Source organism: Mus caroli, unplaced genomic scaffold (assembly GCF_978045245.1).
Source record: "Mus caroli unplaced genomic scaffold, Mus_caroli_1 scaffold_16, whole genome shotgun sequence".
Taxonomy (NCBI): domain Eukaryota; kingdom Metazoa; phylum Chordata; class Mammalia; order Rodentia; family Muridae; genus Mus; species Mus caroli.
In genome coordinates this window covers 96466136-96492435 of record NW_028227271.1, presented here as the reverse complement: position 1 = coordinate 96492435, position 26300 = coordinate 96466136, and the positions used below count along the sequence as shown (strand labels likewise).

Here is a 26300-nt window from a genome sequence, read left to right as displayed (position 1 = left end):
GCTGGGCGTGGTAGCGCACGCCTTTAATCCCAGCACTCGGGAGGCAGAGGCAGGTGGATTTCTAAATTCAAGGCCAGCCTGGTCTACAAAGTGAGTTCTAGGACAGCCAGGGCTACATGGAGAAATCCTGTCTCGAAAAACCTAAAAAAAAAAAGTAGGACTGTGAACCTACTTAATGTTAGGCAGCCAAAAATGTCATCTTCCTCTAACTTACCTAGATGCCTACATCTTGAAACAGCATTGCTCTGTTGGGGAAAGACTCTTAGAATCTGAGAAAATACCCTAACACATGACAAAGCAACTCCTCAGATAGAAACGGAATGAATACGGACTCTAAACAGACTGCCTGGCTCAGAGATGCAGCACAGTTAGCACAGTGCCCGTCTAGTATCACAGAGCCTAGGGTTTGACCCACAGCACCGAATACTCGTGCTTATACTCTCGGCACTCAGAATACAGAAGCAAAACAACCATAAGTTCCAGATCGCCCATGTCTATGCAACAAATTCAAGGTGAGCCTGGGATAAATAAGACCCTCACTCAAGAAGATGTATGTAAAAACTAATAAAATATAACAGAAGGATTATCCTATTTAGCCCATTCTAATCAAAGAAGCCCTGAAGTCAAAGATGTAGAGCATCAAGAGATTCAAAGCCTAAGAAGGACTAAAAGTACTGTAGCTGACTTAAAGGTCATGAGACTACAAAAGAATTAAAGGTATTTGAAGAAATGAAGAAACAGCCAGAAACCAAAGAGATGCTTCAGTCTACTACCAAGAACTGTGTTGTTCATAGAACCAGCGCTTTCACTCTAAACATGACAGAGCTACCAGATTAGAGCATATATGTTCACACCTGATTTCAGCCCTGACTATCTAGAATAGAAAAATCAACGCAACTTACATGAGCTGATAATGTACAGAACTAGCAGAAAATAAATCTACGGGGCTGTTTTATTTTTTTTGGAGCTGTGAGTGGAACCCAGAGCCTTATGCTTACGAGGCAAGGGCTTACAGTGGACTGAGCCCCTAATCCTTTATGTTGTTTTAAAATGCTAAATTTATAGTGACTTGTTACAGAAGCACTTAAAATATATACACTGGTAACTATTTTTAGTTCACTATCCTAAATAGAGCATAAAGTTCTCAAAGAACCAAACACCAAATACGAGAGGTGGAGCTGTAGAGTTGGGCCTGATCCCCCAACTATGTTCAAAATCTTAAAACTTCCCCTGCTTAGGGAAAGGGGCCTTAAGGGAAGGAAGAGACAGAACAAAGTTGTGGGCACACTGAGAGTTAAAAGCTTACGTGGGAATGGGAGGAAGGGAACTGGGGAGAAGAGGTAGTTTCAAGTAGGTTAATTTAAACTAAGGATGTCTGAAAAAGCCGCGTGAAAACCTTCTGTTGAGATTCATTCAGTTTTGTGTGTGTTTTGCTTACATGTGTCTATATGCACCGTGTGTGCCTGGTGTCCACAGATACCAGGAAATGTTGGATTTTGGAACTGGAGTTACAGTTGGTTGTAAACCTCCCGGTGGGAATTAAATTCAAGTCCTGTAAAAGGAGCCAGTGATTCTAATCACTGAGCCATCTCTGCAGCCGCAGTAAACTCATTTTTTAAATATAACTTTTAAAGAAGTTTGAACAGAAGTATTCTGCATAGGTGGACAGGGCTTCTCCAGGAGGACACCGTTACAGAGAAACCTCAGTGCCAGGAGGCCGCAGAGTCTCCCAAAACAACACAAGCTATTGCCATTGCTCTTAGTTGCCGACCACATAACCAGATGGTAAAAGCTACTGCTGAAGAGAAGACTGACTGTGGCTGTGGCACAGACAGACAGCAAGCTGGAACTGACCTGGAAACGCCTCCCGGCTGGCTCACTTTTCATAGTGCCATAAATGACAGGCAGGCCAGTCGGGGATTAAAGTCATCCGCAGACTACCCAGCTGTGGACTCTGCATGCTACAAAGCTGACCTGGCAGGCAAGACATGCCCACTGGGGAAACAGAAGCAGGAAGGCTATGAGAGTAGCGAACTCTTCTGACTGGACTTGAAGCCTGATCCATAGAAGGAAATACTTAGCACTATGAGCCTAGTCAAAAGTCTCTGACTGAGGAGCTCATAGTGTCAATGGTGGCAACCTGCTTCTAAATATTTATGTTTATACCCATAGATTAGCACTGCCTTCAACTTCAGTCAGAGAAATGCTAACACAGAGATTCATGACTGTCAAAGCATTTTGACAAGGGGCTGCTGAATGCTCTGTCCTAAGAAGCATCTGGACCAACCCCTGTGGCGTTTACAGAATACATAGAAGAGGGTGTAGGAAGAAAATAAGGGCCAGGGGAGAAGTGCCAGGACACCTGTCCTCTAGCTGTGACATGAACATGCTCTCTGGACTCACATGAGCTACAACTACCTTCACAAGACCCACACAGAAAGAAGCCAGTTGATAACTGCAACGTGGACAGGGAAGGGGCTGATAAGGCTCAACCCCCCAATTGAGGACCTATTCACAACTAAGGAAACTGGAGGAGGGGAAACATTTCTCTCCAGGGATATGGTCAGAGGTAGAGAGCCCACGTAAATGCAGGCAGCACTACCTGAATGCAGAGCATAAGAGGAGTCTGAAGAGAGCAAGAGGGGAGAGTTCAAAGAGGAGTGGCCAGATGATCGAGATACACTGTAGATATGAATGAAGCTATCAAAGAAGAAACAAAATAGTACAAAATATCTTAAACACACAGTATGAAAGCCAGGCGGTGGTGTGGTGGCACACTCTGATCCCAGAGCACTTGAGTTCGAGGCCAACCTGGTCTACAGAGCACTTCCAGGACAGCCAGGGCTAAACAGAGAAACCCTGTCTCAAACAAAACAAAACAAAACAAATAAACAAATAAGGTTATCTTATAATTGGTCTATTAATGAGCTATGATGAATATACATGAGAGCTAAAAAAAAGAAAAAGACTTCCACCTGCTAACATAATCACAGACTACCCATCCCTCCTACTCTTGAATAAGGTAGCCAAGGGTTTTTGTTTGTTTTCTAATTTTTCAGTTTTTTTCTAAACAACAACAAAAAGACAATATCTAACCAGGTGCATACTACACGGTAAAATCCTAGAACCAAGGAGCTAAAAGGCAAAAGGGTCAGAAGCGCACGGTCATCCTCAGCTACATACAAAGTCTAAGGCAAGCCTGAGCTGTGTCAGGTCCTGTTTTAACAAAGAAATAAAAATAAATAACAAAAAATAAGAAAAGTCAGTCTAACTACATAGTCCAGGCTAGCTTCAAACTTGAAACCTGCCTCAGCCACTCAATTAGATTCTTGCATCAAGTTATTAAAGTTTTTAATAATTCTCTCAACAAACAAAAAATAAAGTTTAAGTGATACAAGATCTCTGGACACTAAAATAAATCAAGTTCTGAGCTAACAGTTCAGCTTAGTAATGGGACAGGTAGTTAGCATGCAGGAAGCCCTGTTGAGTCCTACTACTGCCAAAAATAAAATCATGTTTTGGAAGAATATAATACATGAAAATCCGCATAATACTGTCTTAAAAAGCAATGTTTACTGATAAATATATTAAATTTTAATATGCACCAGCAGATCTGAAAAAACAGATTTGACTTCCTTTTCTTCGTGATTCTCCTAATTTTCTGAAGTCAAAAACAGGAGTTGGAGAGATGATTCACAGGTTAAGAACACTTGTTGCTCTTGCAAAGGACATGTTTAGTTCCCAGGGCCCACAAGGTGGCTCACAACCATCTGTAACTCTAGTTCCACGGGACCCAGTGACCCCTTCTGGCCTCCATAGGTACTGCAGGCAAATGGTGCACAGACATATAGGCAAAACAACCACTCAGAAATATAACTATATATACTATCTTTTAAAAAATAAATCCACCGGGTGGTGGTAGCTCAAGCCTTTAATCCCGGCAACCGGGAGACTGAAGCAAGCAGATCTTTATGAGTTCGATGCCAGCCTGGTCTACAGAGTGAGATCCAGGACAGCCAGGACTTTTAAACACACACACACACACACACACACACAAAAAAAAAAAACCTGTCTAGAAAAAAGCAAAAACAAACAAACAAACAAAGGAAGAGAATGAATAGGAAGAAGAGGAAAAGAGGAGGAGGAAGAGGGAAGGAAAAGGAAGAAAAGGAGGGAGAAAAGAAGAAAGAAAAGTAAACACTCCCTTTTATCGACTCATTACCGAGAAGGGAAGTAGATGAATAAATGAAAGAATGAATGAATGAGAACTAGATACATCAGAGAGACATTTGTTCCCAAAACAAATTACAGGTCAATTTCCATTTGACTTTTGCCAGCACTGATACTATTAACAGATGATTATGTCTTTTGAGACAGTTTTTTTTTTTTTAATCACCTAATAATGTGACAAGACCAGGGTATACATTAAGACTGAAGAGGAAGAAACGCAATAACCACCAAAATGTTATTTAATGGTCACCACTAAATGCCTTTCTCAGACTGGGTCACCATAGTAATCCCTTACGATCAAGGTTTCCAACTGTCACCTGAACTGGTCTTAACAGTTTAAATGGGACCGAAGCGATTCGGATTTGGCACGGCGGAAGGCGCCGGTCAAAAGTGGCAGCTCTCCTAACCTTTACACGCAAGCCCCCGGCGAAGTCGGGCTGGGCTCTGCCCAGGGCAGTCACTCACCGAATCCTGTGAAGCCCATGGTGACCGCCAGCTGAGGGTCGGGTCCCGCCGTGTCTGCGCCGGTCACTGGAGCCAGAAACAAAGGACAGATCGGCCGTCAGCCCGGCGCTCCAGTGCCCAGCACGGCCCTCCACCCCGGCTGGCCCGCCTGACCCACACCCACCTTCGCTGGTTCCCGAGTGCTCCATGGCTGCCCGAGCCCACCGCCTCCGTGGATGCAGCAGCGCGCGACTCCCGGCAAGCCTGACGGGAAGTGTCGTCACCGAGACCGCGTCGCCAAGAGCGGCCCGGCTGCGTGGGTAGGCAGGTTTTCGGACTCTCGCCCCCTAGCGGTGCGGAGGGAACGCGCTGACCAGACAAGCCACGAGGAGGTCTAATTTGGGAGTTCCCTAAAGCCTTTCGGTGGTTTCGATGCATTCTCAAGCAAAGTCCTCGCACGTTTCTAAGGAAGTCAACAGTATCTTGTTATTTGCATGCTACTTTTATCTGTATTCGTAATGTACTTGACGTACATGATGAAACTTCCACTGCTGCCCATCTTCTCTGTATGCTTGACGAAACCACTATCTAGTTATAAAGATGCCAGAAAACCGAGGAGTTGTTAGGAATGTTTAAAGCGCTCGCCCTCAGTCACAGACTCCACTGACTAGGCTAGCCTTGTTTACTAAGGGTTCCAAATGTTACATGGTACATAACGACTGCGTTTCCAATTTATTTTAGTTTCTTTACAAGTCTGTTCTTATTCTTTTTTTTTTTTTTTTTTCTGTTCCTATTCTTAAGGACACATCATTTATTATACTTTTAAGTCTAAAACAAATACTTGGTTGAATTTTTTCTTTTGTCAGAGTCTCTCATTTTGTAATCCATGCCTGGCCTGGAACTCAGAGACCCATCTAGATGCCTCTGCCTCCCAAGCTTTTAAAGATGTGTGCTACCAAGTCAAGTGAAAATATTTCATTTTCATATGTACTCAATTATTGTGGAAGTGGTATGAACATGCCATACTGTGCAACCTGCAGATCTATCCTTCCACTATGTGGTTCTGGGGGTGGACCTCAGGTCACAAGCTTAGTAGAAAAGACAATTTCCTACTGAGCCTTGTAGTCCACTCAAGAATGAAAATTCTTTGATAAAGTTACTCCTGAGCCCCAATATTAGACTCCTGTCTATGTCTATTGATATGATTATCTAATGCTTCCATTGTCCTTAGAGTAAAAGACAAATTTATTAGTACAAAGAAGCTGTAGGTCTGTGGTTGCTTAGCATAGACAAGGCTAAGGGTCTGTATTGGATCTCCACCACAAAAAAAAAAATACAAATTTAATAAAAGGTTAGCCTGACTTCCAAAACCTTTCTATTCCAATCTTGTCATTTTCAACATTCCCAGCCATTTAGTGCAGGGAGACCTCAGAACACACAGTCCTGAATTCTCTAACTCTTCACCACGTCCTTGATCCTACCAGCTCACCTCCAACTATCAAATTAAATCTCTCCTGCTTTTGAAAGCATCTGTAGAACTTTGTAGGCCTCCAACTAAATAAGGCCCACCTACCATGTGATACCCTAGTCTGTCTTCATAATATAATGGCTGGATAGGCACTCTGATTATTATATACTCTTGTTAAATTGGTATTCATCACCATAAACATCATTTTAAAAAGACACTCTGCTATCAATCAATGATGACAACAATGCAGCTTCCACATTAAACTATTTCTGTTGAGTTTGTGTGAAACAATTTCATAAACATAACTGTAAAGTGTAATGGAAGATTTTTATTTCTCTTGAAGAAAATGAATTTATTCATTAATCAAAACAGGAAGCCACTCAATCGATGATTCCCAGTGCAATCTGCAGACTGTTTAAGAGTGCCCATATATGATCAAAACTCTTTGGTAAATAATCTAAGATACCAGTTGGGGATTTCTTCACTATATTGATATTGACTGTTGAAGCCAAAGCAATGGCGTACTAAAATAGGGAACATTAGAATATTAGTTTTTCTGAATGATTCATCAATTGGGGAGGGTCAGACAGTAAGCCATTTAAGTCTCTACTGGACAAGAAGGAGCAAGGAACCATAGCAAAGAAAATGACTGACTGATGGGAAGTCCTTAGAGGATAAATGCTGTGTTAGTCAGGGTTCTCTAGAATCACAGAACTTTTGGAATGCCTCTCTGTATTAAGGGAATTTATTGTAATGACTTAGTCTGTATGCTAACTAACCCAGCGATGGGCAGCTGTGATTGGAACATCCAAGAATCTAGGAGTTGCTCAGTCACAGGAGGCTGGTTGTTTCAACTGGTCTTCTGAATCATGGTCCAGCTGGAATCCTGAAGAAGTATGTTCCAACAGATGTGCTAGCAAGTAAGTGCAAGCAGGCTAAGAAGACTGAGTCTTCCCTCATCCAATGTCCTTATGTAGGTCTCTAACAGAAAGTGTGGCCCAAATTAAAGGTGTATACCACCACGCCTAGATTTGGAACTTGCTTTGTCCCAGGCTGGCCAAGATCTGCTTGCCTCAGTCTCCTGGGATAAAAGGCATGTACTACCTTGCCTGGGCCTAAGCTTTTCATGGCCACTATGCCTCAATATCTCCATGTCAAGATCTAGGTCAGAAGCCTGTGTCTTCTATCCTCAAGATCTGGATCACAGGTGTGCCCTCCACTTCTGGATTGGAGTTCATTCCAGATGCAGTCAAGTTGACAAGCAGGAATAGCCATCACAGATGGTAATTCCTGACTGGTTAAGGTAAAGTATTCCTTGGACTTCCAGGATAGTTCAGTGGATAAATGTGTTTGTCACTAAGTTAACTACTAGAGTGCAATTCCCAGGCCCATGTGGTGAAAGGCAAAAACCAATTCCCACCTCTGACCTCAACATGCATTATGCCTGGGCATATATGTAATCAGTGCTCCCTGGGACTGGAGTTTCCAATAGGTGTAGCATCAATGTTGATACTGGAATGGTTCCAGCTAGTACTCTTAACCACTGAGCCACTCAAGCCCCAGATTCTTCTCAAAAGAGTAAATAGTCTTTGAAGTTAGTTCTCTATAGTGGTTTGAATATGCTTGTCCCAGGGAGTGGCACTATTAGGAGGTGTGGCATTGTTGGAGTAGGGTGTGGCCTTGTGGGAGGATGTTGTCACTGTGGGAGTGGGCAATGAGACCCTCCTCCTAACCATGTGGGGCTCAGTCTTGTCCTGTTTGCCTTCTGAACAAGATGTACAATTCTTAGCTCCTCCAGTACCACACCTGCCTGGTTGCTGCCAAGCTCCCACCTTGATGATAATGAACTGAACCTCTGAACCTGTAAGCCAGCCCCAATTAAGTGTTGTCCTTTAGAAGAGTTGCCTTAAGCTGGGCGGTGGTGGCACATGCCTTTAATCCCAGCACTTGGGAGGCTGAGGCAGGCAAACTTCTGAGTTCAAGGCCAGCCTGGTCTACAAAGTGAGTTCCAGGACAGCCAGAGCTATACAGAGAAACCCTGTCTGGAAAAACTAATAATAATAATAATAGTAATAGTAAGAGTTACCTTAATTATGGTGACTATTCACAGCAGTAAAAACCCTAAGACATTCTCAATTTTTTTTTTTTTTTGAAACAGGGTCTCATGTAAGCCAGACACTTCAAATTCTCTCTGAAACTGGCCTTAAAATCTTGACTCTCCTGTTTCTGCCTTCCAAATGTTGAGAATACAGGACATAATGCTGGATCCAGTTCTCTGAGTCTTTATCTTTAGATTTATTGTATGTATATGAGTATGTTGCCTGCATGCATGTAGGGGCACCAGATGTATGCTTGAGACCCTTAAAGTCAGGCAGATGGCACTGGATCTCCTGGGACTGGAATTACAGGTGCTTGGGAGTCTCCATGGGGGGGGGGCTGGGAAGCAAGCCAAGGTCCTTTGGAAGAACAACAAGTGTTGTGTCTGTACCATGAGCATGCCTGGTGTCTGCAGAAGACAGAAGAAGGCATTAGATCCCCTGGAAATGGAGTTACAGACAGTTATAGGTCACTATGTGGGTGCTGGAAATCAAATTTAGGTCCTCTGGAAGAGCAATAAGTAATCTTAACCATCTTTCTAGCCATGTCATCTGCTTCTGATGGGTGGAAAATATGACTATTTATATCAAAGTGGAATTTTGTGGAGCATATAGTGTGTATGCAAATGTGTGTGCCCATTCATGTGTGGAGGTCAGGAGTCAATGGCAGGTAGCCTCTATTCCTCCATAGCACCTGGAGCAAGGGCCAGGATGCATCTGTTGGTCTCTGTTTTCCCAGCATAGATTCCCAGCTTCTTACATGGGTACAAGGGAGCCCAACTCAAGGTCTTGCACTAGATGGCAAGCACTTTGCGAATGAGCCATCTGCCCAGCCCCTGAAATGGGTTTTGATCTGCTCATCTAAGAACACAGGGTTCCAGAGCTACCCTGGTCTATAGCCTTCCAATCAGTCATTTAGCCAGTAGGTGAAGCTGAGCTACAGCAAAAACCAAGGCATTGGCAAGCAAACTGTTGTAGTCACTATATTTACTTCTAGCACAAATCTCCTACAAAGAAATCACTTTCCACTAAAAATGACTTTAATGAAGTAATAGTCATTAGGTTGTGACCCCTGAGTACCTCTTTTTAGTACTTAGTCAGCAAAATAAAAATTATACATAATGTACTTCTGATAAGAATAAAAGAATGACTGTTATCTAAAAGAAAACAACTGGTAATTGGGTTGTTATGTGCCTCATGAAATACTTTTATCTGCTAAACATTGTAATCACACACACACACACACACACACACACACACACACGCACACACACACATAATTTTTAAACTAGAACGGCTGAGTTTGGCCACTGGGAACATCATTACTACCCAGAAATATTAGGCCAACAATATTAGATCATTTAATTTGTGTAGTAGAAATCACTCAAGCATCTATTTTATGTCAACTTAAAAACAACCACCAGGGGTCTGGAGAGATGGCTCAGCTGATAAGAGCATTTTTTTGTTCTTGAAAAAAAAATCTGAGTTAGGTTCCTAGCATCCACATAGTGGCCGCAAAACATCTGTAACTCAGTTTCAATGTATTCGATGCCTTCTTTTGATTTCTGAAGGCACTAGGCACATGTATTGTGGTGCATAAACATACATGCAGGCAAAACACCCATACCCACAAAGTAAATAAATCTAAAAATAAATAAAAATAACTGCCAGGCTAGAGCTGTGCTCTACAAAATAAAAGTAAATTAACATGGGAGAGCATAACTGCTTGTTTTCAAATCAATCATAAAAGTTCTATTTTTTTTTTAGATTATTAAATTCTTTACTTTGTTTCATTTTCTCTAATGCCACATTTCTTTTGGTTTTTCAATACAGGGTTTCTCTTTATAGCCCTGGCTGTCCTGGAACTCACTCTGTAGACCAGGCTGGCCTTGAACTCAGAAATCCGCCTGCCTCTGCCTCCCGAGTGCTGGGATTAAAGGCATGTGCCACCATGCCCAGCTTTAATGCCACAATTCTGAAAGAGTATATATAGTAAGTACCTTGAGTACTATAGTCACGCTACCATAGAATTGGCATTCTATGTAAATATAGGTGATATAAATATTTCTCTTACAATTAGACATATTAAATTAAACATTACATTAGTTATTCAGATTAAGGAGCTGGAGAGAGTGCTCCAGGGTTAAAAACGCTCCCTGCTCTTCTAGAAGACCTGTCTGGTTTCCAAGCACCTACATTGGGCAGCTGACATCTCCTGTACCTCCAGGTCCAGACTGTCAAATGCCCTGTTGTCTCCATGGGCATACACACATGCACACATGCATGAATACACATTCACACAGACACACAGACATATAATAAAAATAAATCCTTGTTTTCAGATTAAATAAAAGATCCAAAGTATTTCTCCTTCAGCAGTCTGATTTCCTGAAAACAGATACAATTGACAGGGATTAGCAGAGAGCCTTAGGACAGCAGTATTAAGAAAAATAACAAAATTTTGGGAAGTCCAAGAATTTTTTTTTAATTGAGGCTGGGTATGGCAGATGACAAGTATAATCACAGCTACCCTGATCCTTGAGGTGGGGATGGGGGGAGGGCTGCAAATTTGAGTCCTTTGTGGGCTACATTGTGAGTTCAAGGTCAGTCTAAGCAATCTACTAAAACCTAGTCTCACCACAAAAAGAAAAAAGAAAAGCCGGGCAGTGGTGGTGCATGCTTTTAATCCCAGCACTTAGGAGGCAGAGGCAGGTGGATTTCTGAGTTCGAGGCCAGCCTGGTCTATGGAGTGAGTTCCAGAAGAGTGGCCCACATCCATTATAGTGGTTCCCTGATAACTTCTTTTTTTTTTTTTAATTAGGTATCTTCCTCAATTACATTTCCAATGCTATCCAAAAAGTCCCCAATACACTCCCCCCCCCAGTCCCCCACCCACCCACCCCCCTGATAACTTCTAACAGTAGTTAGAAATTGATTCCTGGTTGCAGAAACTGTTTCCAGGACAGCCAGGGCTATACAGAGAAACCCTGTCTCAAAAAGCCAAAATAAATAGATAGGTAAATAAATAAATAAATAAATAAAGATAAATCCTAGCTGTTCTGGGCAGGTGGCTACCTTGCCTACTAAAGTGTCCTTCTGTGGAAACAAAGCCTCTCTTCCCATTGCTCTCTATGCTACTGAATTCTGTATATACCCCATTAGAAAATCTACAACCAACCCCAAAGATGAAAGGAGAAAGATCACCATGGCCAAATGAATTAAAGCTAGCAATTAATTAAAGCAAGCTATTTTATGCCTTGTCATACACTGGCTGCCTCCCCTCAGGACAGGTCAGCTTTGGATGTGGGGAAGACAAGACTTTTATAGTTCAGGGGTAAGCTGTTGGGTCTTTTTGTTGTTGTTTTTGTTTTTTAACAAAATCTCAACCGTTCGATTTTATCAATGAAGACTTGGGAGCCAGAAGCTGGGGGGACAGCCTGCTAGCTCAGAGACCCAGAGAAAGCACCCCGTTGACCATCTTCCTCAGCTGATACTCCAGACGCAATGCCCCTCTCTCTCCCACTCCAGACAACTAAATGCTCCTCCCTTCTACTCCCTCTGTGTTCCTCTCTGTCCTCCTGACTCCCTCTTACTCTCAACACTTTTTTTCTTAATAATCCTATGGTCCCTTCCTGTCAACTGGCTGCTTGTTCTGCCTCCTGACCTATGGTTGACTTTGTTAACCCTGTTTACAATATTCAAGCAGAAAGCTGTTGAATTAAAAGTATATGTTTAGGCTGAGCCATACCACAACTAAAAACAGGTTTTCCCAGTAAATAACACAATATCAGGGTTCATGGTGTGATCAAATATCCTGCAACAGTAGGGGGTTTACAAATGGGGGATTCGATGGACAAAGCAGGTTGGGTTATAGGAGAGGAACAGAGACAAAGACATGGTTGCAAGATGGGCATGACAAGGCAGTTATAACAAGGTAGGCATAGGTAGTCATAGAACCTTTTTGTTTCTTTGTTTGGGTTTTTTGAGACAGGGTTTCTCTGTATGACAGTTCTGGCTGTCCTGGAAATTTGCTTTGTAGACTGGGCTGGCATTGAACTCACATTCAGCCTACATCTGCCTGCTAAGTGCTGAGATTAAAGGCATGCACCATCAGCTCCTGACCATGTAACCTTTTGAAACAAAATAGGGTTGCAAGATGAGTACAAACAACTTTTTGAAACAAAGACATGATTGCCATTCCTGGAACACGTGGTACAGAACCATTTGTAGTTAAGGTTGTGAGGGGCGGAGCATAGGCTAATCCTTGAGAAACAGAGGTTTGACCATAAACAGGGATGAACCTAGTTTGTTTTTTATTGTAAGATGGCTTTTAAGCCTAAGATGGAGGCAGGCTGATTCTTCGAAAGGTCTCAGTACATAGCCCAGTCTGGCTTCCAACTATGCTTGGACCTTGAGATGCATTTACTTTGTCTCTGTAAAAGTGTGTTAATTTGGTATTCCCAACAGCAGGCACGATTCCTGACACAGTACATACTCGGTTTCCTAGAATCAGACGATCTGTTGAATGCATCCATTATTTAATATCAATCCTTGTGCTCTGAGATGAGAACAGATGGATCAGATGAGTGTTCTCCCAAGGCAACAAGTGACAGAGGCATACAGCAAGAACACTTTTTTCTTCTTTTTCTTGAGACAGAGTCTCAAGTTTACTACAAACTTGCCACACAGCCGAGGATGATCTTATCCTCTTGCCTCCACTTCCTAAATCCGCTGGCAGGACCCATCACACAGTATCTCCCTTCCCGCCTCCGTTTGTTTTGTTTGAGTTAGGAACACGTTCCGTAGCACGCTATCTGGAACTCACCAAATGAACTCACAGTAATCCTTTTGCCAAAGCCAAAGGACGCATATTAACAGGCATGAGACACCGCCCAACGCTGACCTCCAACCAAAAAATTTCGCAAAGCCACAAAGCCAATGACCCAGACATGCACATGGGAAAATTCAATAAATTCTTCTTTTTTTTTGGGGGGGGGGGGGTGAGACAGTCGAACTCAGAAATCCGCCTGCCTCTGCTTCCCAAGTGCTGGGATTAAAGGCGTGTGCCACTACCACGGGGCAATCCAATGAATTCTTAATTCACCCCCATTGTTTGAAATGCTGTGAATTTCTGGCTCACAAGTAAACTTTCTAGAACCAGCGATCAATTTCTAACTACTGTTCGAAGTTATAAGGGAACCACGGTAATGGATGTGTGCCACTCTTCAGCCGTCGCCACATTCCAAACTGGGGGTGGGGCTCAAAGCAAAGAATCAGCACGCGCGCGATGTCACCACCGCACAGGCGACCGCAAGGGGACATCAACCCCACTCCAGCACCCGAAGTTCCTCCTCTCCCCCCCCCCCACCTCACCCCGCCCCCAGCCCCTTTCCCTCTCCCGTATCCTCTTCCCTTTCCCTCCTCCCTTCCCTAGGCCATCTCCAAATTCAACTCTAGTCTCCTCCCTCACGCCTTCGCCAACGTCCGACACTCAACTGCTTCCCCTTCACGTCCCAGAAGTGGCGTCTTCCAGTGCCGGGGAGGACGAGCCGGAAGTGCGTCATGACCTGGCGCCCAGCTATTCGTTTTCCGCGCGCGTCCTGAGAAGCGGTTTTGGGCTCTCTTCGTTTTTCTCACGGTTCTCCGCGGGTTTGGAGTGTTTCTGTAAGGCGGCGGCCACGATTGCCGACATGCCATCGGTGCTGGGCTCGATGATGGTGGCCTCTACGTCGGCCGCCGCCTCCCAGCAGGAAGCTTTGGAAAACGCGGGGAGGCTTATCGACCGACAGTTGCAAGAAGACCGCATGTACCCGGACCTTTCTGAGCTGCTCATGGTGTCGGCCCCAAGTGAGTGATCTGGACGCTTTGTTTCCCCGCCATAGGATTCTAGTCCGATCCCCCTGTCTTCTCTGTACATTGGTGCCCCCGTGAACACTCAGAGATTAGGGCTTGGTTTCTTGGAAACACGACAAACATCAACTGACTTTTAGCTTTTATTGCTTATTTCTTCTTGTCTACACTTTATATATTGTAGATACTCGAGGAGGTAAGAGCAAGCTCATTAAGTCCAAATGAGAAGAATCCTCTGATCCAGATTCCATTTCTGTACATTTTTTGCTTCAATAATGCTCGCTCAGAAAAGCAAACGAGTTAATTTGGAAATCTGCCGCGTTCTCTCATAGTCATGTCATACGTGTAGAGTTAGTATATTTGTGAGTGCCGGGACTAATTAGGAAAGAAATATAGGGGTCAGAAGGCCGACTGACAGGGAGAGCAGAACTAAGTTTATCTGCCAACAGAGGAGATAACTTGGAAGAATTTGCCTTAACGTTTAAAACTTGTTACCAGCTAAAGGTTTGTGGAGTTGCGTTAGCTGCTACAAAATGTTTCTTGTGAAATGAAAGTTGGAGAAAAACAGAGAAACGTAACATACAGATGAGAATTGGTGAGCAAAAAAAAAAAAAAAAAAAATGGGTGGGAGTAACTTAAACAGAATAATCAATCATAAGTAGCCCAAAGCACATGAGTAATGACTTGTAAAAATCTATTAAGAGATTTTTATTTTTTTAACCAGAAATACTGGCAGCAGCCAGATAGTGGTGGTTCATTCCTTTAATCTCAGCATTTGGGAGGCAGAGGCAGGCGGATCTCTTGTGGGTTCCAGGCTAGGCTGATCTATAGAGGGTGTTCCACAGCTGCCAAAGTTACACAGAAAAACCCTGTCGGTGGCGCACACCTTTAATCCCAGCAGTTGGGAGGCAGGGGCAGACAGATTTCTGAGTTCGGGGCCAGCCTGGTCTACAAAGTTCCAGGACAGCCGCCCCCCACCCCCCTTTGCTTTCTGATCCTCTCAAATGTGTAATCTCTTTAATATACTTTCCTCCTCATACTAATCCCTTTCCCTTCTAGCATTTCCAACCCTCTGCCTAACAGGCTCCTCCCAGACAGGTTTTCTCTGTGTAGCCCTGGCTGTCCTGGAACTCTGTCCGAGATCTGCCTTCCTCTTCCCCTGAAGTGCTGGGTTAAAGGCATGGACATAGAAGCCTGGCTCCATCCAGTTCTTAGTAAAAGACTCTAGTTCTAAGTCAGGCATGGTGGTACATGCTTTTAATTTCAGGCTCTTGGAAGGCAGAGGTAGGGAGATCTCTTTGAGTTTGAGGTCAGTCTGAACTACATAGTGAGTTCTGACCAGAACAATAAAGTGAGACCCTGCTGTCTTTAGTTTCTTTGAAAATTTTCTTGACTACTCACATTGTCATTGTCAAAGAAGTTATTCTTCCCTTTTGTATTTCCAAATGTGCATTTGCTATGTGCATTGTTCTATTGAAATTGTATTTTAGGGCTAAAATTTATTTTTAGAAAGAACCCAGTGGAGAGGTGAACAGGAATGGTTATGTGAATGAACCATGCTGGGGCTGGCATATCTATGATTGTTCAGCCATGATAATCAGTATTTTCTTTAAAGATTTTATTCATTTTATGTATGCTGTAGCTCTCTTCAGACATAACAGAAGAGATTATCGGATCCCATTATAGATGGTTGTGAGCCACCGTCTGGTTCCTAGGAATTGAACTCATGACCTCTGGAAGAGCTTAACTGCTGAGCAATCTCTCTAGTGCAGTAATCAGTAGTTAATGTCAGTTCTCCAAACATCCTTGTATTCTGAACTAGACCCTGATAAGGTACCTGGAATACTTAGGTTGTAGGGCAGGTCTAGTGTTAAGTGTCCTGAAGGACAGGTCAAGTAGAGCAGCCCACTCGTGCCCCTCGGCTCTGAGTCAGAGAGCAAGAGATAGGAAGCACTAGAAGAATTCCTTATTGAGAGCCGTCTGGATCCCCACCAGCTTCCAGTGATGTTTTGCATTATTGGTATTTGTATGTGATGTATTGGTCTGGGAGAGAAATCCAAAGAGGAAAAGTAGATTGTTTGGTGTGAACCTTGTTCTGTTGTTTTTAGGAAAGGATCTAATGTAACTGGGGCTGGTCTCTAACATAGTCAGGGACGACCTTGAATTTCTAATCCTCCTAAGAGCTACAGATACAGGTTTATGCTACTCAGATCTGTTTGATGCTGAGCCAGGAGTCACGGCCAGGGATTCATGTCTGCTGCACAAAACCTGCTGAGCTCCATCCCACTCTTGATTACTTCCTCTCATCTTTGAAACCAGTAACTGTCCCATCCTGTATTAGTGAGCTTTCTTAGGTTCGGTTTGTGACCGGTTAGAACTCCTTCATTTCAGAGATGTCTTAGGCACTGGGGTGACTTGACTGGCTTATCTATTCCTAGTTGATGAGTGGTACTTTATTGTAGTATATAAACGCTTTCTTTTTATCTTTTTTTATAGACAGTCCTACTGTTTCTGGAATGTCCGACATGGATTACCCTCTGCAAGGACCAGGTTTACTGTCAGTACCCAGCCTTCCAGAGATCAGCACTATCCGGAGAGTCCCCCTCCCGCCTGAGCTGGTTGAGCAGTTTGGACGTATCCTATTGCTTTGTATTTAGCTATTTGATAAATACTAGATTACTCATTTCATTATAAATCTTTTTTTTTTTTTTTTTTTTTTTTTTGCTTGTCGAGACAAGGTTTCTCTGTGTAGCCCTGGCTGTCCTGGAACTCACTCTGTAGACCAAGCTGGCCTTGAACTCAAGAAATCCACCTGCCTCTGCCTCCCGAGTGCTGGGATTAAAGGTGTGCACTACCACTGCCTGGGTTTTTTTTTTTTCTTTTTTAGCATTATTATAACTCTTTTTCCATTTACATAATGTTTGTAAGTTATTTCTTTTTAGAGCCACATGTATAGCTCATTTGTCTGGCATGCCTGAGGCCCAGCTGTTCAGACCTTTCGTTCTCAGCCATGCATGCTGGTGTATACCTGTAATGCCTCCAGAGGTTGAAACAGGAGGAGTTGGCACTCCTGTGGCCTACCTGGGCTATATATATATAGTGAGACCTTTCTTGAAAATGAGACTGACTAGGTAGTTTGCTTTCTTTCTGCTAGATAAGCATGGGCATGGTGGTCCACACCTTTGATTCTAGCACTTAGGAGGCAGAGGCAGGTGGATTTTTATGAGGTCAAGCCCAGCCTGGTCTATAATAGTGAATCCAGGACAGACAGGCAGAGCTACATAGTGAGACTGTGTCTCAAAAAAAAGGAAGAAAGAAGGGGGGGAAAAAGGAGGAGAGATGAATGGATGGATGGATGGAGTAGTTGGCGTGGGTAAATTGGTATAAGCCTGTCACCTCAAGATTTATGAAGATGAGGCAAGAGGATTACAGCTTCCAGGCTAGCCTGAGCTAACAGTGAGACTGCCTCAAGAAAAAAGAAAAGTATTCGCAACTGGAGAAGATTCAGCAGTTAAGAGCATGGACTGTTCTTATAGTAGAACCCAGCACCTATTTGATGGCTCACACCTGTCGGTAACTCCAGTCCCAGGGGCTCCAATGCCATTGTCTGGTATCCATGGGCACAGGAACACAGATGGTATGCAGATAGGTATGAGGTGTGTGTGTTTAAAGAAAAAGGGAGAGGGAAGGAAAGAGAAAAGAAGGAAGCCTCATGGGTACTAGGCAAGCTCTGTATCACTGAGTGGTAAACCTAAAAGATCACTTTAAATGGTAACTTTTAAGTCCAAAGCTATGGAACAGATTGAGAAATATAATTGGCCTCTTTGCACCTTACATCCGTGCTTCCTCAGATATGCAGTGTAACTGCATGATGGGTGTTTTCCCCCCTATCAGCAGAGCCTGGCTTACGATTGACAGTGACATATTCATGTGGAACTATGAAGATGGGTATGTATGGGAGGCTGCTCTGGGATTCTGCTGACCTCTACTGCTTGTTGCATCTCGTGTTCTACTCCTCAGAAGTCAATGTTTGCCAGTGCATACCAGTCATCTTGGGGGCATTGAAGTCTGGGTTTGGGGACTAGGGAGATGGCTCAGTGGCTAAAGTGCTTGCTCTATAAGCAAGAGCCTGCACTCAGATGCTGGGGTCTTGCTGAGCAGCTGGTTTAGCTGAAACAGTGAGCTCCAGGTTCAGTGAGAGAAATTGTCTCAAAAGTAAAGAAGACACTCGACATTGACTCACCTCTGGCCTCATTACATGCACACACACTAGCTCACCCATGCACACTCATTCACACATGCGGATTCTGTTTGTAGCAATTTCTCACTAATGTTCTTGGTTTTAGTACTGCTGGAGCCTACTCATGGCAAGCACTCCATGGAGCTACGGTCCCCCGTACAAAAGACTGCTCTCCTTTGTTTGTTTGTTTGCTATTGTTGACTGGTTTGCATGTTTGCAGTCCTGGGGGTTAAACCTAGTGTCCATGAATGCTAGGCAAGTGTTCTCTCATTGAGTGATATCCCTAGCCTCCAGAGTACTTCTCTTAAGAAGCAAGCACTAATTCTAAGTTCATAGTCTGTAGAAAAGAATATACATTGGTACTTTTGAGCTAATATTTGACATTTTAATATTTTATTGTATTTTATTTATTTTGTGTACATATCGGGGGAGGTGGGTTTAGGTGTGTGAATGTATATACCACAGTATACATATAGAGATCTGAAATTCTTTCTACCATGTGGATCCTGGTGGTGGTCCCTTATTGACATTTTAAAGACTTTTTCCTTGCATTTCTATGGACTAGGAATCTGATAATTCAGGAAATGATTATTTGGTTTTTTCGTGGTTTTGACTTTATGTGTAAATTAAATAAATAGAATATATAAAAGCCAGAAGTTCCTTAAATAGAGTAGTCTCTTGATCTGGTTGCTCACTTGGCTTTAGAAGTAAGTTTTGTATTACTTGTACTTTATATTTCAGTTACTCAGTTGGGTATTTTGAGTCATCTAATTATCCTTATTGAGATAGGAGATCCCGCCCATGTAACTACAAGAGTAAGCTGTTACTCTTACATTGAATAACCGATGCTCCTTTTAGAATCATGCATGTGCATGCAACACATTCAGAATATTTAACTACATCAAAACTGATACCATATGACCACTTACATTCGGTAGAAAAGATCCTTTTTTACTTTCCAAATCTAACATGCATTCATTTAACAAATATTTATCTTGAGACATGGCTATGCCTTCCTCCCCTTAGGCTAGGATACAATGGGTAAGCCTTTATTATAGCAAGAGTTGGCTTTTGGATTTGTTGCTGTAGTAATCTCAGTAGCTTGGGTTTCTGAATTTCTTTAGAATTTCCCTGTGTTAGGATGGAGAATTAACAGTAAACGTTCTGCACTCCTTCCCCGAGTCTGCCCCTGGCTTAGCAGGATGCTGGTGTTGACTTGACAGACATTGCTTGCAGCCCTGATGGGCATTGTGTAGAAGGTGGTACACCTTTACCTGTTTATCTAGCTTAGCCTGACACAGCTCTATATGCCTGGCTATTAATTTTTCCCTAGTTTTGTTTGCTGTTTTAGGTTTTTAGTATATATCTAATTTTTTTCAACTAATAAAGAGCATTGTAAATATGATTTAATATATGTAAACATGTTTTCTTTACTTTTGGGCAGAGGTGACCTTGCCTATTTTGATGGACTCAGTGAGACAATTCTTGCTGTGGGGCTTGTGAAACCAAAAGCTGGTAAGAAGTAAAACTATCAGATGAGGTTATAACTACAGTCTCCCAGTGTTTCCAGCTGAATCGGGAAAGGTCTAACTCTTATATGTTTATCTATATGAATAAGTTTTCTCCGGTAGTAGTTGTTGTTTTGTGTCGGCTCACTTCATTTAGTACTCATCTTCACAGATAACATATGTTGGGTGTATCTGAATTTCCCTTTCCAGCTAGGCGTGGTGGCGCATGCCTTTGATCTTAGCACTGGGTGGGAGTAGGGGAAAGCAGCTCAATGTCGTCTTCAGCTAAAATACAATGTTGAGGCTACCTTGGCTACCTCACAGGCTGTCCCCCAAAACTTCCTCCTTCTCTATAGCATGCATATGCTACATTTTGCTGGTTCATCTGTTGAAAGACACTTAGATTGCTTTACTCTTTTAGACTTTTGTGGATAGTTTTTCTGTTACTATAAGTATACAAATGCAAATGTTTATAGTTCAGTAAACCAAAATCTATTAAGACACTCTTTTTTTTTTTTTTTTTTTGGTTTTGTTTCTCTGTGTAGCCCTGGCTGTCCTGGAACTCACTCTGTAGACCAGGCTGGCCTGGAACTCAGAAATCCGCCTGCCTCTGCCTCCCGAGCGCTGGGATTAAAGGCGTGCGCCACCATGCCCAGCAAGACACTCTTTGTAAATGACAGTAATTGTTGAGCCAGTTATTTCCTGTTAGTTTTTCCTACTGTTTATGTACTTTAATACTTTAACACAGTAATATGTAAAGATCAGAATTTGCTGAGCTGGATTCAGACTTTTACTGTTTAATTAGGAGGTCACTTTAACGGTGAAACCGTATTTGATTCATGCTTCAATTTAGGCAAGGTGTTTTTCAGCCTTTGTCTGCTTTGCCATAGGCATCTTTCAACCTCATGTAAGACACTTGCTGGTTTTGGCAACCCCTGTGGATATAGTAATTCTTGGACTCAGCTATGCTAATGTACAAACAGGTATGGTAATCCACTCATATCCTAAATTTCTAAAAATAACACTGTCTTGAAAGATTAGTATTATAATGCTTACAGTACCAGATCCTTACACTGGTTTGAGTTTGTTTTTTTCTTGGATATTTTATTGTGTGATATATATGTGTGCTATGGGTGCAGTTTAAGATGAATTACCAGATGATCTTGAGTGAAGCTATGCATGCGTGCATTGTTAGAAATTGAGTTCGGCCTTACATTTAGAATGTAAGCACTTTACTACTAAACAACGTCCCTGGCCAGAGTGTTAAACTCTTTCCTTGATATTTATTTGTATTTTATGTGTATGACTATACATGCATTCTGTGTGGACCTGGAGCCTGAGGAGGCCAGAGAATGGATGGAGTTAGCTCCCTTAGACCTTAAGTGACAGGTGTTTGTGAGCATCCATGTGGCTGCTGAGAACTGAACCTGTGCCTTCTACAACAGCATCAGGGCTCCTTACCCACTGAGTCTGAGTCATCTCCAGCCCCTCAAGTTTTAATGGGAACTTTATAAAATATGTAATTTGGGATATTTTACTAAGAATTTAGTAAAAGTACCAGTTTTCAAGATAATGTAAAAATCATTTTAGTCTTTCAAAAAGCTAAGAAACTGGTTTTTCCTGTTGCAAACATACAGGTTCTGGCATTCTCAATGACAGTATGTGTGGCGGCATGCAGCTGCTTCCAGATCCCTTATATTCTCTTCCCACGGACAACACTTACCTTTTAACAATCACTTCCACGGATAATGGCAGAATCTTTCTGGCTGGAAAGGATGGCTGTTTGTACGAAGTAGCATACCAAGTAAGCCTTTTTTTTTTTTTTTTTTTTTTTGGTTTTTCGAGACAGGGTTTCTCTGTATAGCCCTGGCTGTCCTGGAACTCACTTTGTAGACCAGGCTGGCCTCGAACTCAGAAATCCGCCTGCCTCTGCCTCCCAAGTGCTGGGATTAAAGGCGTGCGCCACCACCGCCCGGCACCAAGTAAGCCTTAACATTTACAGACTGTTTTGGGTTTTTTTGGTTTTTTTTTTTTTTTTGGTTTTGTCTTTTGCCCAGTCTCAAAGAAAAAACAAAGCTTTTCTTTGAATTTTCTAATTGCATAGCATATATTATTAGGGAGAATATTGAAACATAAATCTCAGTGTCCTGGAGCTCAGCTCAGGACGTTTCAACTGTTCGACACGTACCGTGTCTCTGAGCTGCATCGTCAGCTCTGTCACATGTCAGCCGACTGGTGGTGGATGCCTGTAAAGGATTCCTCATTGGTATATGTGCATTTACACCTGTGTACACGTGTTGTGGATGGACAAGCAAACAGTACTCTTCGTAAATGTATGTCCTTACTTAGGTTACCGTTATCTTCACAATTGGCTTCTCATTGAATTATGTGTGTTGAAAGTCATTTGTTGTATTTAGTAGTTTTAATTATAAAAGAAAACTCTGTAGGTCATTTTGAAAAGTATGTTTCAGCGTGTTCACCGTCACTGCGGAAACATGGAGGCTGGCAGGCTTTAATAGGCCTGAATACAGTTGTGTTCTGTGGCATTTCAAGTGTTGTGTTGTTTTTCTTCCAAGGCAGAAGCAGGCTGGTTCAGTCAAAGATGTAGGAAGATAAATCACTCCAAGAGCTCGCTCTCCTTCCTGGTGCCTTCCTTGCTGCAGTTCACGTTCTCAGAAGATGGTGAGTAGCAAACACATTTGACAAGGAAAACAAGATTTTCATGCTTCGAGAGCTAACGTTTTCTTCAGAACTTTTCATCCTTAGTTAGAAGCTTGTCAGATTAAATTGCATTTGTTAGATGTCTATGAACTCGCTTAAAGACTAGAGGCATTATAAATAGGAAAAAACATGGATTTTATTCTCAAGTTGTCTCCTAAAAACGTTGGTTGTTCCTGGATCATATGTTCAAAACAGCTTTCCTACTTTAACCAAAAAGTGTGTGTGTGTCTGTCTGTCTGTATGTGTGTCTTTCTGTCTTCATGCATACAAAAGTAAAAGAGACTACTTTGCATATGTGATAAAGGGTCAAGGACAAATTCCCTGCTAAGCTTTTTATCCTTCAGTTTTAGTGTTTATAGAAACATACATTTGTAGGATTAAGGTGTGGGTCACCACAGCCTGGCTAGAAAGTGCTCCATATCACAGCGTCCTTCTCCCCAGACGTCACTCTTTGTTCTTATTGAAAAGTTAGAAGTGTTTCGAGAATAGAGTAAATGAACTAAGGAGTAGCCTAAACTGGGCCTAGTGGCACACACCTCTAATTTCAGTTCTTGACATGATAGTTTTGTACATTCAAGACTAGCCTGGGCTGCATGGCAAGTTTGAGACTCTGTCTCCAAAACCAAATTTTAAAGAGTTAAAAATTCACTTAGAAGACAGAATAAGTTGCTTTTGTTTTCAGACAGAGTTTTGTTCTAGCCCTGTCTGGCTTTGTAACTCTAATGTATTTCTCAGACTCTAAGCAATCCTTGTGCTTCTCCTGCTGCATGCTAGGGGGACTGGAGAGCAGCATGCAGTACTGTGCCTGACAGTGTGAGTTGTTTATGACGCCCAGCTTGTGTAACCTCATGCTCCTGGTTGGTGGTTATTGCAGCTACTGTATACGCTGTTGAGTATAACAGGCAGGCAGGCAGGCAGGCGAGCAGGGAGCCCGCATGCAGACCCGAGTGCAGCAGTTCCTTTGCTGTGAGTTCGTTTGCCCTGTGTTCCGTTGAGAGTCCTCAGAGCAGGCAGGCGAGCAGGGAGCCCGCATGCAGACCCGAGTGCAGCAGTTCCTTTGCTGTGAGTTCATTTGCCCTGTGTTCCGTTGAGAGTCCTCAGAGCAGGCAGGCGAGCAGGGAGCCCGCATGCAGACCCGAGTGCAGCAGTTCCTTTGCTGTGAGTTCATTTGCCCTGTGTTCCGTTGAGAGTCCTCAGAGCAGGCAGGCGAGCAGGGAGCCCGCATGCGGACCCGAGTGCAGCAGTTCCTTTGCTGTGAGTTCATTTGCCCTGTGTTCCGTTGAGAGTCCTCAGGGCACGCAGGCGAGCAGGGAGCCCGCATGCCGACCCGAGTGCAGCAGTTCGTTTGCTGTGAGTTCGTTTGCCCTGTGTTCCGTTGAGAGTCCTCACGGTTGTGGTCTTCTCTCTTGTTTCTTTTAGATCCGATTGTTCAAATTGAAATCGACAATTCCAGAAATATTTTGTATACACGATCGGAGAAAGGAGTGATACAGGTAAATATGCATGTTTGCTAGGATTTAAGATTAGGAAAGCATTCCTGTTTTGTTTTCTATTTTTTATTGGTTATTTATTTACTTATCAAATGTTATCTTCCTTCCTGGTTTCTACTCCACAAACCCCCTCCCCCTGTTTCTATGAGGGTGCTCCCCCCAACTCCCATTATTTTCTTTCTTTCTTTTTTTTTTTTTAAAGATTTTATTTATTATTATATGTAAGTACACTATAGCTGTCTTTAGACACAACAGAAGAGGGCTCCAGATCTCATTATGGATGGTTGTGAGCCACCATGTGGTTGCTGGAATTTGAATTCAGGACCTTCAGAAGAGCAGTCACTGCTCTTAACCACTGAGCCATCTCTCTAGCCCCTCCCATTAGTTTCTAACTTTGAAAGAAATATTATTTGTTTTTGTGCGGACAAATGTGTGTATGCACACCTCTGTGACACAGCCCATGTGTGGAGGGAGAAGATAACTTAGAGTCGGGTCTCTCTCTGCTGTGAGATTCAGAGATGGGAGTTAAGGTGTGAGGCTAGTAGTGGCCAGTGCCTGTAGCCAGTGAATCTGCTTACACCCCTGTGTTATAAGGAAGACTTAAGTATTCAAACTTCCTGTGAACTGTGAACTTTGTTGTTGTTTGAGACAAGTTTTCATGTCACTCAGACTGGTCTTGAGCTTGTTCTGTAGCCAAGGGTGACCTTGAACTCTTCTGCTTCTGCCTCCCAATTCTGGCATTGCTCCTGTGTGTCACCACGCCTGCCTTCATCTGTGTGCTTTTGCAAGTAAACACCTCAAACCATTTCTTAGGCCATTTCTTGTTGTTTGTTTGTCTTAGTGAGATTTCAAACATCTTAATGTTCAGCAAATGCCAAATTAACTAATCTGAAAGAGAGCACTCGAACTTCAGTATACTGAATACAGTATGCTTTGCAATTGTGTCTAAGGGAGAATCCTTCTATAATCCAATGTACTGCGTGTGCTGTGTAATTGTGTCTAAGGAGAATCCTTCTATAATCCAATATACTGTGTGTGCTGTGTGATTGTGTCTAAGGAGAATCCTTCTATAATCCAATATACTGCGTGTGCTGTGTAATTGTGTCTAAGGAGAATCCTTCTATAATCCAATATACTGCATGTGCTGTGTAATTGTGTCTAAGGAGAATCCTTCTATAATCCAATATACTGCGTGTGCTGTGTAATTGTGTCTAAGGAGAATCCTTCTATAATCCAATATACTGCATGTGCTGTGTAATTGTGTCTAAGGAGAATCCTTCTATAATCCAATGTACTGCGTGTGCTGTGTAATTGTGTCTAAGGAGAATCCTTCTATAATCCAGTATACTGCGTATGCTGTGTAATTGTGTCTAAGGGAGAATCCTTCTATAATCCAATATACTGCATGTGCTGTGTAATTGTGTCTAAGGAGAATCCTTCTATAATCCAGTGTACTGCGTGTGCTGTGTGACTGTGTCTAAGGAGAATCCTTCTATAATCCAATGCACTGCGTGTGCTGTGTAATTGTGTCTAAGGAGAATCCTTCTATAATCCAATATACTACGTGTGCTGTGTGATTGTGTCTAAGGAGATCCTTTATCCCCAGGTTTATGACTTGGGCCATGATGGACAGGGGATGAGCAGAGTCGCTTCAGTTTCACAGAATGCCATTGTCTCTGCTGCTGGAAACATTGCTAGGTAATGTGTGCTTTACTGTCAGCAATTCATTTGCAAACATTTATACTGTTTGTGTATAGTACCTATAATATGTTATATGTTCATTGTATAACATATAATATGTATTTATATACTATACTAAGATTAAATTACTCCTTCAAATATCTCTAATAGATTATTGAAATCTTTTTTTTTTTTTCTTTTTTCCGAGACAGGGTTTGTCTGTGTAGCCCTGGCTGTCCTGGAACTCAATTTGTAGACCAGGCTGGCCTTGAACTCAGAAATCCGCCTGCCTCTGCCTCCCGAGTGCTGGGATTAAAGGCATGCGCCATCACGCCCGGCTTTAGATTATTGAAATCTTGTCGCTTCAGACTTCTCATGTTGGTTGAAAACATAAGGTTTCTTACTGAGTGAAAATTTGTTGTGTTTTACCCTCTTGGACTTTTTCAAAGGTATGAGGTCTCCCTCATACTAGGCAGCATTTTACCACTTAGCTAGACCTCGAGCCTTTTTCATTGAAGCGCTAAGCTCAGGTTCTTTGCAGCAAATATTGTAGACGTTATAATACGGGCCCCC

The 26300-nt window shown here is 42.6% G+C and overlaps 2 protein-coding genes across 3 annotated transcripts in view; one reads left to right on the top strand and one right to left on the bottom strand.

The window, feature by feature from the left end:
- Wdr70 (WD repeat domain 70) overlaps positions 1–4963 on the bottom strand; it is a 204928-nt gene extending 199965 nt beyond the window's left edge. For both annotated transcript variants that reach the window (XM_021183813.3, XM_029469553.2), the window contains exons 1-2: positions 4859–4963; positions 4696–4761 (exon numbers count right to left, since the gene is read on the bottom strand). In XM_021183813.3, the coding sequence (XP_021039472.1) occupies positions 4696–4761; positions 4859–4883 (91 nt within the window). In that variant the 5' untranslated portion in view covers positions 4884–4963. The remainder of the gene's footprint in view (positions 1–4695; positions 4762–4858) is intronic.
- An 8750-nt stretch (positions 4964–13713) lies between these two features.
- The window catches only part of Nup155 (nucleoporin 155), a 48457-nt gene continuing 35870 nt past the window's right edge, over positions 13714–26300 (top strand). The window contains exons 1-9 of the mRNA XM_021182947.3: positions 13714–14085; positions 16585–16722; positions 17940–18036; positions 19773–19843; positions 20727–20819; positions 21474–21640; positions 22413–22518; positions 23977–24050; positions 25654–25745. Coding sequence (XP_021038606.1) covers positions 13929–14085; positions 16585–16722; positions 17940–18036; positions 19773–19843; positions 20727–20819; positions 21474–21640; positions 22413–22518; positions 23977–24050; positions 25654–25745 — 995 coding nt within the window. The 5' untranslated portion in view covers positions 13714–13928. The remainder of the gene's footprint in view (positions 14086–16584; positions 16723–17939; positions 18037–19772; positions 19844–20726; positions 20820–21473; positions 21641–22412; positions 22519–23976; positions 24051–25653; positions 25746–26300) is intronic.